We start from the raw sequence: 13,349 nt of genomic DNA on the forward strand, positions 1-13,349 counted from the left end.
ATCCTATAATTAGAAAATGTTTCCACTGGTAAAAAAAAAAAAAAGAAAGAAAAAATGAATTTAGTTTGGGTGGTGTGTGTGTGTGTGTGTGTGTGTGTGTGTGTGTGTGTGTGTGACTCCTACTATTAAAACAAATACTGTTATGCTGTTCAGATGTTGATTTTCTGGTTGTTGGTATGTTTCATAGGCTGACAGGCTCTAAGTAGGTAAAGCTTACCTTTCTTGATAATTCAGGATGGTGGGCATTTGAAAGTGACTGATAGCCCTTGGTTATGGCTATGCTCCTAGGTCAACCACGATGTGATAAGCCTATACCACAAATTCCTATCTCAGTGTTACCATGCCTGTTCATTATGATTAACTTAATGTTATTTTTATTCCATTTTGTTTTTTCTGTCATGAACTTTGGTCACAGCAACACAAAAGTAGGCAATAGAATTGGTGCCATAAGGACACTTGTTGTTCTGACAACACAAACAAGTTGTTGTAGACCATGCATTGTGACTTGGTATTGGATTTGGGGGAGTTTTCAGAAGCAAATGACTGGATCTATGCAAGACTGCAACCCAGCACAGAAAACATTAGATGCTGTGGGTTCATGTCTGGCATCCATGGAACATAATGGAACCTTCTGAGCGCTGAAGGAAGTCAGTAGCCCTCAAACAATTTTGTTCATGGCCATAGGTTAGTGCTCGCGTCAGCCTCAATTTTTAAAAAAAAAAATGATTTTGTACTTAGTGGGTGGAAGTCATTGAAGAAACACAACTGGCCAAAGGAATGAGAACAAGTGACTATTCAGAGATCATCTCTAAGTGAGAAGTCTCTTTCACCCCTCTCACGGGAAAAGAAATATCAATGAAAAGGAGAAGGACAGACTGCAGGGTCCAAATGAAGTGGTAAAAACAAGTGTGTGACTCTAACTTAGAGACATGCTGTGAGCATCACACTCTTGAGCTTTCATCAGCTGTGATTACATGCACAACACGTGCCCAGCGTTCTGCCAATCGCTACACCATCTTTGAGAGTCGATGGTATATTGAGAGGACACACTCATCACCCCCATCTCTGTTTGGCAACACACGCATAGTTAGCTGTTGTTAGTTGTCAGGGCCCGTAAAGCCAGCCCGAGGGAAAGAGGGACATGTAGTGTGCCTATGTGTAAGTTGTCTGTGTTCCTATATGTAAATGTTTAACATGTTTGTGTAAGCGACCTTAACTAAACATATGAAGTCACAAAAAAGGGAGATACAAAATGAGAGCCTGGGGAATAGAAGGCAAAATAAGGAAGACTCTGAGAATTAATAGGAGAGGAATGTAATAAAGGGGTATAAATGAAACAATACATTTTATGCATGTATAAAATTTTAGAATAAATTCATTATGTATAAATCATGTGTCTTTATAAAATGTTTAAATGTGAATGATATAGTCAAAGGAGTATTTTTACACACTCTTTGAATTAAAGAACTGTACGCAATGGTTTAGTGAGATCACACTGTATCCTGGGCACTAACTAATACACATGCCAAGATTGTATATCCTTTGTGTCATAATCAAGCCCCATCATGCTCACCTCCATGGTTAGGATGTCTCCAGAATCCTTCATTCCATTCATGTGTGCAACTTTTCTAAGTTCCTCTAAGCCCTTCTGGGGTTTGTTGGTCACAATGAGCCACCGAGCTGACTCTGACAGCCACCTGCTCAGGATGATGTGGACAGAAATTCCCAAGGGGTCATTAGCTAACTAAATTTATTTATAATAGTTTCATTTTAAAATATAATAGCTATAAATTATTCAGTTATAACAAAAATCCATATCATGAAGTACATTTCCTAGTAAAATGGGAAAAAAATCGATTATGCATTGTACTTGCACTTCTGGAATGCAGACCTGGATCCACACTGCTCTGCCCCCCTCACCTAGATACATATTTTAATGGAGGACCTAAAACTAGAATGTGGGGGATATTTCTTGAGACAATCGCCAAATTCCTTCTTAGGTTATAGAGAGATTTTATTTCTTGCCTGAGTTAAGAACTCATGAATAAATTCTGTTCACTAGTTATATCACCCAGAGCAGTAATTATGTCAAGGATACATTGTTTTTCAGGCATGACAGGAATGACACACATATTAATTTACAAAGCCTGTGACAAATGCATTTCATGTGGCATGATTCCATGGACATGGTCACCCCTATCATTTCAAAACATAAAGGAGGAAAGAAAGCTCTTACCTTGTGGGTATAAAGAAGAAAAATATTGGCACAGACATTACCAACTGTAGGTGGTACCAGTTTCGAAATGTAAATGCCAGGCCTGCCATTACCATGACTCCAAAATTAGTAGCACATGAGAACAGCGTTGTCACCAAGGCTTGGAATTTAGGGCTTGTCCATTCTACCACTGAAAAGAAAAAAAAAAAAATGAATCTTGACTTCTAAGAAAGTTGGGAAGGACATCTGCATCATCAAAAGCTTGGACAATCTCTTATCAAAAAGTATGACTTACTGAGCAAAACACTAATTGAGCCTAAGAGTAAGACGCAAACACCTGCCAGGAAGCGCAGCAAGCAGTAGATGAAGAAGGTGGGAGCCAAAGCTGCACAGGTCCCCGAGATGGCCATTTGCAGTAAAGCAAATCTGAAGATTAATCTCCTCCCAAACCTGAGGAAAAGACAAAGATTCCATCAGGGAAACAATGCAGTTGTTGTTTTAAAAACTAACAGCAGGGCAGCACTTTGTCCCGTGCCCTGGTTTAACTCTTCTCTTCTTTCTGAACCATGTTCTGCCATGGGTCTCACCCCTTTTGAACGTCTCCCATGTGTAATAAGATGCTAGTTCTGTGTCAAAACAACACACGGATTTTTGAGCCCTAACAAAAATATCTGTTTGTGTTTAGTGATCTCTAGGGTCAAAGGCATGATTTGAGAAACATAATCTTCAATTACTACTTGTTTTTTAGTTAATTAGTTAATTAATTAATTAACTAATTAACATCCCCATGGCATGTTTCCCAAGCTCCACTTAATGTCTGGCTCTGGGTTTCTGCATCTGTTTCCGTCAGTTGCTAGATGAAGCCTCTCAGATGACAGCTATGCTGGGATCCTGTCTACAAGTATAGTAGAATGTCATTAATTACGTTAGGGCTGGGCCCTCTGTCCTGGCATGAGTCTCAAGCCACGCCCGTTATTGGTTAGCCTCTCCCTCGGTTTCTGCTCTAGGTTCACCCGCGTCTTTTGTAGACAGGACAAATTGTGGGCCGAAGGTCTTGTTGCTGGGTTGATGTCCCAATCTTTCCACGGGAAGTCCTTTCTGGTTGCTGAAAATGTTCCTTTCAGGTTCCATATCCACAATTGCTAGGAGTCTTAGCTAGGATCGCCCTACATAGATTTCTAGGAGTTTCCATTGCCCTAGGTTTCTAGCTCATCCCAGAGAGGCCCTCCCACCATCCCAGTTGTCTCTCCCCTCCAGCATCCCACACACACCTGACCACTCCTGGCCCCACCCCCACCCCTTCCCCACCGGGCTCCTTCCCTCCACCCCCACTATATCTATTCTATTTTCCCTGCTCAGTGAGGTTCAAGTGTTCCCCCTTTGACCCTCCTTGTTACTCAGGGGTTTTTGTTTGTTTGTTTGTTTGTTTGTTTGTTTGGTCTGTGGATTGTGGCATGGTCATCCTGTACTTTATGTCTAATATCCACTTATAAGTGAGTGCATGCCATGTTTGTCTTTCTGAGTCTGAGTTACCTCACTCAGGGAGCTCTTTTCTAGTTCCACCCATTTGCCTGTAAATTTCATGATGACATCGTTTTTTGACAGATGAATAATAGTCCATTGTATAATTCCACTGCACTGCATGTTCTTTATCTACTCTTCAGGTGAGAGACATTTGGATTTTTTTTTTTACAGCCTCTGGCTATTATGAATAAAGCTGCTATGAATATGGATGAGAAAGTGTCCTTGTAATATGGGAAAGCATCTTTTGGGTAAATGTCCAGGAGTGGTATAGCTGGGTCTTCAGATAAAGCTATTCTCAGTTTCCTGAGAATCCAGATAGATTTCCAAAGTGGTTGTACAAGTTTACACTCCCACCAGTCATAGAGGACTGTTTTCCTTGCTCAATGTCCTTGCCAGTGTGTGGTTTCCCTTGATTTTTTTTTTTATTTTAGCCATTCTGAGGGTTTTAAGAAGGAATCTCAGAGTTGTTTTGATTTGCATTTCCCTGATGACTAAGAATGTTGTGCGTTTATTAAGTGCTTCTCAGCCATTGGAGATTCTTCTGTTGAGAAGTAGCTGTTTAACTCTATACTCTATTTCTAAATTGGGTTATTTGGTTTGTCAATATCTAGTCTCTTGAGTTCTTTATATATTTTGGATATCAACTCTCTGCATGATGTAAGGTTGGTGAAGATCTTTTCCCATTCTGCAGGTTGCCATTTCATCCTCCTGACAGTGTCCTTTGCATTACAGAAACTTTTCAGTTTCATTTGGTCCCACTTATTAATGTTGATCTTAGAGCCTGGGCTGTAGATATTCTGTTCAGGAGTTGTCTCCTGTGCCAATGCATTGGAGGTTATTCCCTACTTTTTCTTCTTCTATCAGATTTAGTGTATCCTGTTTTATGTTGAGGTCCTTGATCCACTTGAACTTGAGTTCTGTGCAGGATGATAGATATGGATTTATTTGTATTTTTCTACATTCAGAAATCTAGTTAGAGTAGCAACATTTGTTGGTGATGGTTTTTTTTTTCAGTTATGTTGCTTTGGGTTCTTTTCAAAAATCAAGGGTCCATAGTGTGTGGGTTTACATGTGGGTCTTCTATTTGGCTCCATATATCAACCAATCTGTTTTTGACAGTGCCATGCGGTTTTCATTAATATCACTCTGTAGTGCAGCTTGAAGTGAGGGATGCTGATAGCTCTGGGAGGTTTGGGGTTTTTTGTTTTTTTGTGTGTGTGTACAAGACTGTTTTAACTACTGTGGGGGTTTTTATTTTTCCACATGATGCTGAATATTTTCCTTTCAAGGTCTAAAAAGAATTGTGTTGGAATTTTCATTGAAATTGTCTTGAATCTGTAGCTATTTTTGGTAGGATGACTGCTTTTACTATGTTAGTCCTATAAATTCATGAGTAAGGGCAATCTTTCCATTTTTCGATATCATCTTCAATTTCCTGGTTGTATTGGTGTGGCCTTGTTGGGGAAGTACATCACTGGGAGATGGGCTTTGGTATTTTAGAAGCTAAAGCTGGGCTCGTGGCTGTCTGTGGGTCCAGATGTAGAACTGTCAGCTACTTCCTCAGCACCATGTCTGCTTGTGTGCCACCATGCTTCCCCCGTGATGACAATGGACTGAACCTCTGAACTATAAGCCAGCTCCAATGAAATGTTTTCCTTTACAAAAGCGGCCTTGGTCATGGTGTCTCTTCCCACCAATGTATCCCTGAACTAAGACAGAAGTTGTTGCCAGGAAGGGTTACTGCTGTGATAGGGATGGCCGTGCTTCCTGTTGCTAGAATATGGACCTGGGGACTTTGGATTAGGAGAGCAGTAGAAGTCTTTAGGTGCGGTGGCTTAATGAACGATACTACTAAGAACTAGGGAAACAGAAACGTTTATTGTGATTTGAACTGTGGGAGCCCAGGCCAAGAGGTTTCAGAGATGATGACCGTCAGGATGTGGAGTAGTGGTCATTCTAGTGACATTTTGGTGAGAAAGAAACTATATGGAGAAATAACGAAATGAATAGATGTCATGAATCAAATGGACCTAACAGATATCTGCAGAACATTTCACCCAAACACAAAAGAATATACCATCTTCTCAGAACCTCACAGAACCTTCTCTAAAACTGACCATGTACTTGGTCACAAAGCAAATCTCAACAGATACAAGAAGATCAAAATAACCTCTTGCATCTTATCAGATAACCATGGATTAAAGCTGAAACTCAACAACAGCAGAAGCAACAGAAAGCCTACAAACTCATAGAAACTGAACAGTTCCCTACTCAATGACACCTGAGTCAGGGAAGAAAGGAAGAAAGAATTAGAAGATTTTCTAGAATTCAATGAAAATTAAGGCACAACATAGCAGTGCTAAGAGGAAAGTTCATAGCACTAAGCACCATATTAGAAAATTTGGAGAGATACCAACCATACTAGCAAATTAATCGCACACCTGAAAGATCTAGAACAAAAGGAAGCAGACATACTCAAGAAGATAGTTGGAAATTATCAAACTCAGGCCTGAAATGAATAAATTAGAAACAAAGAGAACAATTCAAAAACTAAGAGCTGGTTCTTTGAGAAAATCAGCAAGATAGACAAACCTTAGCCAAACTAATGAAAATGCAGATGGAGAGTACTCAAATCAACAAAATCGGAAATTAAAAGGGAGATATAATGATAGACACCAAGGATATCCAAAGGATCATTAGGTCTAACTTAAAAAGCATATATGTCACAAAATTTGAAAATCTAAATGAAATGGGCAATTTTCTTGATAGCTACCAATTACCAAAATTGAATCAAGATAAGGTAAACAAATCAATTAGTCCTAGATCTCCTAAGGAAATAGAAGCAGTTATCAAAACTCTCTCAACCAAAAAAATAAAAAAAAAAAGCCCAAGGCCAGATGGAGTCAATGCAGAATTCTACCAAACCTTCAAATAAGAGTTAATACCAATTCTCTTCAAACTAGTCCACAAAATAGAAACAGAAAGAATATTACCAAACTCATTCTATGAAGCACAGCCACCTTGATACCTAAACCATAAAAAGACCAAGAAGGAAAATGGATTAAAGATCTCAATGTAAAAATCAGACACACTAGATCTGTTAGAACAAAAAGTGGGGAAGAGCCTTAAATTCATTGGCACAGGAGACAACTTCCTGAACAGAACACTAATAGCTCAGCCTCTAAGAGCAACAGTTAATAAATGGGACCTCTTGAAACTGAAAAGCTTCTGTAAGGCAAAGGACACTGTCAACCAAACAAAATGACATCCTACTGCTTGGGAAAAGATCTTCACCAACCCTAACTCTGACAGAAGGTTAATATCCAATATATATAAATTACTCAAGAAATTAAACACCATCACACTAAATAACCCAATTTAAAAATGGGAGACAGTGCTAAACAGAGAATTCTTAACAGAGAAATATTGAATGGCTGAGAAACACTTTTTTAAAATGCTGAAGGTCCCTAGTCATAAAGGAAATGCAAGTCAAAAAGACTCTGAGATTCCTTCTTACACCCATCAGGATGGCTTAGATCAAAAACTCAAGTGACCAAAAAAAACAAAAAACAAAAACAAAAACAAAAAAAAAACCCTCACGTGACAGCACATGCTGGCAAGGATGTGGAGAAAGGGGAACACTCCTCCATTGCTGGTGGGAGTACAAACTTGTACAATTACATTGTAAATCAATCTGGCACTTTCTCAGAAAACTTGGAATAGCTCTACCTCAAGACCCAGCTATACCACTCCTAGGAATATACCCAAAAGATACTCTACCATACAACAAGGACACTTGCTCAGCTATATTCATAGCAGCTTTATTCATAATAGCCAGAATCTGGAAACAACCCAGATGTCCCTCATCTGAAGAATGGATAAAGGAACTGTGGTACACTTACACAATGGAATACTACTCAGCTATTAAAAACAAAGACATCATGAAATTTGCAGGCAAATGGATGGAACTAGAAAAGATCATCCCGAGGGAGTTAGCCCAGATCCAGAAAGACAGGCCTGGTTTATACTCACTTATAAGCAGATATTAGCCACATGATACTGAATAACCACACTACAATCCACACACCTAAAGAAGCTAACTAGCAAGGAGAACCATAGGGAGAATGCTTGATTCTCATTCAGAAGGGCAAATAGAGTAGACACTGGAACCAGTTAAAGAGAAGGAAAAGAATAGGAGCCGACCACAGAGGTCTTCTGAAAGACTCACCCAGTAGGGGATCCAAGCAGATACTGAAACTCATAGCCAAACTTCAGGGCAGAGTGCGGGGAGTCTTATGGAAGAGTTGGGGATTACAGAACCTGGAGGGGACAGGATCTCCACAAGGAGACAAATGTATCAAACAAATCCAGGTGGAGGAGATGCAGAGACGGATGCACCAACCGAGGACCATGCATGGTGAGGACCTGGACCCTCTGCTCAGATGTAGTAGATAGGCAGCACAGTCTCCTTGGGGGCCCCATAATATGGGGAGGGGAGCAGGGACTACTTCTGATTGGACTCTAGTGCCCAATCATGGCTCACTCTCCCTGGTAGGGCGGCCTTGCCAGGCCAGAGAGGAAGAGGATGCAGACAATCCAGATGAGACTTGATAGGCTGAGATCAGAAGTGAGGAGGGCCCCCCTTTTCTGAGGACTAGCGGAGGGGGAAGGGACAAGAGAGGGCAGGTGGGACTGGGAGGCACCGAGGTAGGGGGCTACAATCATGATGTAAAGTGAACCCATTTTTTTGGTCTTTTAAAGATTTTATACAATTTTAATTGTATGTCTCTTTGTGGTACAGTATAATGACAGTTTAATATATGTATACAATGCATATCAATCAAACCAAAATAGCTACATTTCCATATTTTTTAATGTTATTAATTTATTTAGATTACAACTCAATTGTTATCCCATCACATGTATCCTCCCATTCCTCCCTCCCTCCCACTTTCACCCTATTCACCTCCCCTAGGTCTATGACCGAGGGGGACCTCCTCCCCACTATATGGTCATAGGCTATCAAGCCTCATCTTGGTATCCCGCTTATTCTTTCTTTGAGTGCCACCCAGGCCTCCTCACCAAAGGAAGGTGGTCAAATATGGAGCGCCAGAATTCATGTCAAAGTCAGTCCCCGCTCTCCACATAACTGTGGAGAATGTCCTGTCAATTGGGAGACCTTAGAGAAGAAAGTAAGCAACACAGAAGTGAGCTTCTCTAATAGAATCCAAGAAACAAGTGAACCCAGTTTTTAAAAAATAGAGTCTGGAGAGATGTCTCAGCAGTTAAGAGGACTGACTGCTCTTCCAGAGGCCCCGGGTTCAATTCTTAGCACCCATAGAGCAGCTCACAACTGTCTGTAACTTCAAGATCTCTCACCTTCACACAGACATACATTCAGGCAAAACACAAATGCACATAAAATAAAATTTTTTTTAAATCCTAAAAAATAATAATAATAAAATAATAGTAATAAAACAAGAGATGGATGAGTCTCAGAAGTGACTTTGAACTTTGGACTTTTAAGTAATGCTGATACTGTAAGCGACCATGACGACTTTTTTAGTTGCTCTAAATGCATTTTGTATTATGAAATAAATGCAAGCCTATGAGAAACAGGGAGTTGAATGTGTTGGTTTGAATGAAAATGTTCCCCATAGGCCTATAGGGAGTGGCATTATTAGACTTGAATTTGTTAGAGCAAGAGTTGCCTTGTTGGAGAAAGTGTGTCACAGAGTGGTTGGCTTTGAGGTTTCCAAAGCTCAAACCAGACCTAGCGGGTTTTTCTTGCTGCTGCCTGTGGATCCAGATGTATCTCATCTCTCTCCAGCACCACATCTGCCTGCATGCTACCATGCTTCCCGCCATGATGATAACGAACTAAACCTCTGAACTGTAACCCAGCCCCAATTTAAATGCTTCCCTTCATGAGAGCTGCCATGGCCATGGTGTCTCTACACAGCAATAGACACTCAACTAAGACACATGACTCCTAGCTGTTGAAAATACTAAAATGTAGAGAGGGGTGTAAAGAATAGATACTCACCTGTCTGATAAGTAGCCACCCACAAATTTTCCTGCCAAGGTGCCAAAAAAGAATATAAATTTAGCCACTGAATTCAATGCCTGAGATTCACACACCAGGTCCCACTGGAAGAGAAAACCAGCATGGCAGTCTGTCAGTGTAATTTGTTTGAATTCTTCAACATGAGATTCCATTTCCATTGTACCAGCCCCCAACTTCCTCTCCAGCTCTCTCTCTCTCTCTCTCTCTCTCTCTCTCTCTCTCTCTCTCTCTCTCTCTCTCTGTGTGTGTGTGTGTGTGTGTGTGTGTGTGTGTGTGTGTGTGTGTGTGTGCGCGCGCAGCCTTGATTAAAGGTGTGCGCCACCGCCGCCAGGCCACCAGCTCTCCTTTTTATCATCACCTGACTTCTATCATTTAGTCTCAGCTTGAACAAACCTGGTTCCAGGAATCTTCCTATACTTCTGTGGGTTATGATAGGGACTTGTAACCTATACCAAGAATTTCTCATATGTGGCCATGTAGTGCAATGATCCTATATCAATTTCTGTTCTTGCTGGATCCTATACAGTTTCCTTGATGGCTTCTCCTAGAGTAGAGCCAATTAGAGCCTGATCACTGTTTTTGTTTTATTGATTTACTGGTATACTTATGGCAATACTGAGGATAGAACTTAGAGCTCATGCATGGGTGTAGTGTACTAGAAATTACTCACATTCTAGCCTATAAAGGAATATAATCTCCTGGAATGTTTGGGGTTGTTTTCCTCAGGGCTGAATGTTGGGCCTCACAAGTGCTGCAGATGCATTATGTCATGGATCTACATTTCTCAGTATCACTGTGGCGTGTTCATCCTTCTAGGTGCGTTAAGTTAGAAATCAAAGCTGAGTAATTCTTATTTGTCACAATACGTGGACACTTTATTTAAACTAACTTGACACACAAGAAATATTTCTTTTAAATACATTTTTCTTATTAGTATTTATTTTTAGAAATTTTATACATATATACACTTCACTATGATAATGTCCAACATTTGTGTGCTCCACAACTTCCTCCACACATTCCTGAACACATTCCTCTCTAAACCTCATGTTCTTTTTTTCCTTTTTTCATAATCTACTGTTTGGTTAATGTTGCCTATATGTGCACTGGAGCACAGGCAACCTGGTATTGACCATATCCCTAAAGTAAGAAAATAGTTCCTATAGGTGAGGTCTCCTGAGCTTTGCTCCAATCTGTGTTAGAATTTCGATTGGCTTGCTCTTGTTCTGGTCTTGGGAAAGTTTCTGTGAGTTCACCTATAAGGATGTTTCCCCCTCTTTCAAATTCTTTCTATTGTTATTAAAATTTTTATACGAAAATATAATCACCCCCCTCAGTCACAGTCATAGGGGAGGGGAGTAAGGTGAAAGCAGGAGGGAGGGAGGAATGGGAGGATACAAGGGATGGGATAACTATTGAGATATAATATGAATGAATTTTAAAAATTAATTTAAAAATTAAATAAATAAATAAATAAAATATAATCACATTACTTCCCTTCTGTGGTGGTTTGAATAGGTATGTCCCCCATAGGCTCACATGTTTGAATGCCATGCCCTTAGGGCATTGCTGGAGTACGACTTTGTTGGGGTAAATATGCCCTTGTTGGGGAAAGTGTGTCATCATGGGGGGCAGGCTTTGGGGTCTCCTATGCTCAAGTTATACCCAGTATGGAACACACTCTTTCTGCTACTTGCAGATGTAGAACTCTCAGGGCGTTGTCCAGCACCGTGCCCTCCTGAATACCACCATGTTTGCCACCATTAAACCTCTGAATTGTAAGCCAGCTCCGATTAAGAGTTACCTTGGCCTTGGTGTCTATTCACAGCAATAAAACCCTAAGTAAGGAGATGTTGTACCAAAGACTTAGGTATTGCTATAATAGCTCTCACCATGCTTCTGTTTGGAGGAATGTATATTTTCAAACTTGGCGTTAGGAAAGCACTGGAATGCTTTAAGTGGAACTTAATGGCCAACACTAGTAGGAACATGGAAGACCGTAACCGTTATAGGAAAACAAAACATTTCTGGTTGAATCTGAAGCTTGCTTCAGAAGAAGAAACTCATATCTGATATTATAAAGCCACGTAGACAGCCATGGCTTGAAAGGAGGTAGGCCCTGGGGTGAAATCTACTGCTGCTATTTTGCTAAATGGTCTTGTTAAATTTCCCTCAATGAACTACTTTTTAATCTGGTCACCCCTTAAATGAAAGGACAAGAATGTAATTCTTTATTTATGTTTGAAGTCATTAGAATATGGCTCTTGCATTTAATAAGGAAATGACTAAGCTCAAAACATGTACTATTTGTGCTATCGCTGAACTGCTGTAATCAGTTCACTGAGGGGTTGGTATTGTTGAACCCACTTACCTCAGTCACAGTGGTGGAGAGAAAAGTGCTTTGGTCATACACCCAGCCATCCATACAGGGCTCTGTGTCTGGCTCTGTCACATTGGAGGAAGTGTCATTAAAATATAGGAGATGCCACTGTGGTTGAACGAAGCGACGGCACTTCTCTGGCCTCAGGTTGGAGTCCAGTGGAATGGAGATCCTCAGGAGGTCATCTTGGCTCAGGATCCTACTGTCATTGTCAGAGACAGTATCATTGTCAAGGATGTGGACCCAGCAGCGATGACCAGGGGTGGCTGCAGTGAAGTTCTCCAACACTGAGTGAGGTAGCACAAAGATATTGCAGATCATAATGAAAGCTATTTGAAGGATCTGGAATCTCCCCATGCTTCCAGCTAGATTCAGAAGATTCTGGAAGGCCATGGGGGCTGAATGAGCGTCTCCAATGGGAAGCAGAAATGCCTATACCTAGGTACGGATAAACCTATAAACAAAGCACACTATGTAGGGCTAATCTTGGCCTGTTTAATGTGCCCTGAATTCTTCTTAATGTGATCTTCTGCAGAATTATGGAACCACAATCTGTAGTGTTGTTAGCATCAGGGAAGGACCTGTTTCCCACAAAGCAACAAAATTTTGCTGATATCTTCTCCTGTAATCCAATCTGTTAAATATTTGCTTTCTGGGAAACTTTGTGAACAATCCCCATGGTCAGCTCTGGAAAATGATTTGCAAACTCTTTGAAAATAAGCCACAGTTAATCTATTCGACAGCATGTGGGCTTTTGTAGAACATAAAATGCACCAGGAGTTACACTGAGGTATTTTTCATTTTCTGGTTTTTTAGAAGTATTTTGCTTAATCATTGGTTAAACAGAGTTTGTTCAACAGAGTTTGTTTGAGAGTTAACAATAAGAATCTGGAAGTTGTTGCAAATGAATTATGATTAAACTGTGTAACACCAGTTCCTGGGGATCAGATGATGTTTTTTTGTCCTCTAGGGTAACAGGCACAGTGTAGACAAATCCTCATACACATAAAATAAAAATATTTTTTAAAATTATTTGAAAAATAGAAAAAAGCAATAGACCAAAACCAAGAAGAAAAACAAAACAAAATAGAAAAGACAACCAGAAAAAAAAATGAAGCAAAGGGCTGGAGAGATGGCTCAGAGGTTAAAAGCACTGTCTGCTC

General features: G+C 40.3%; 1 protein-coding gene across 1 annotated transcript in view; it reads right to left on the bottom strand.

Annotated features, from left to right (window-relative positions):
- The window catches only part of LOC311585618 (solute carrier family 22 member 19-like), a 33,632-nt gene extending 20,838 nt beyond the window's left edge, over positions 1-12,794 (bottom strand). Inside the window, exons 1-5 of the mRNA XM_084761043.1 lie at positions 12,178-12,794; positions 9,786-9,889; positions 2,511-2,665; positions 2,237-2,405; positions 1,574-1,697 (exon numbers count right to left, since the gene is read on the bottom strand). Coding sequence (XP_084617169.1) covers positions 1,574-1,697; positions 2,237-2,405; positions 2,511-2,665; positions 9,786-9,889; positions 12,178-12,579 — 954 coding nt within the window. The 5' untranslated portion in view covers positions 12,580-12,794. The remainder of the gene's footprint in view (positions 1-1,573; positions 1,698-2,236; positions 2,406-2,510; positions 2,666-9,785; positions 9,890-12,177) is intronic.
- Positions 12,795-13,349: the final 555 nt, after the last annotated feature.

This window comes from Acomys minous, assembly GCF_964271855.1.
Source record: "Acomys minous genome assembly, chromosome: 2".
Classification (NCBI taxonomy): Eukaryota; Metazoa; Chordata; class Mammalia; order Rodentia; family Muridae; genus Acomys; species Acomys minous.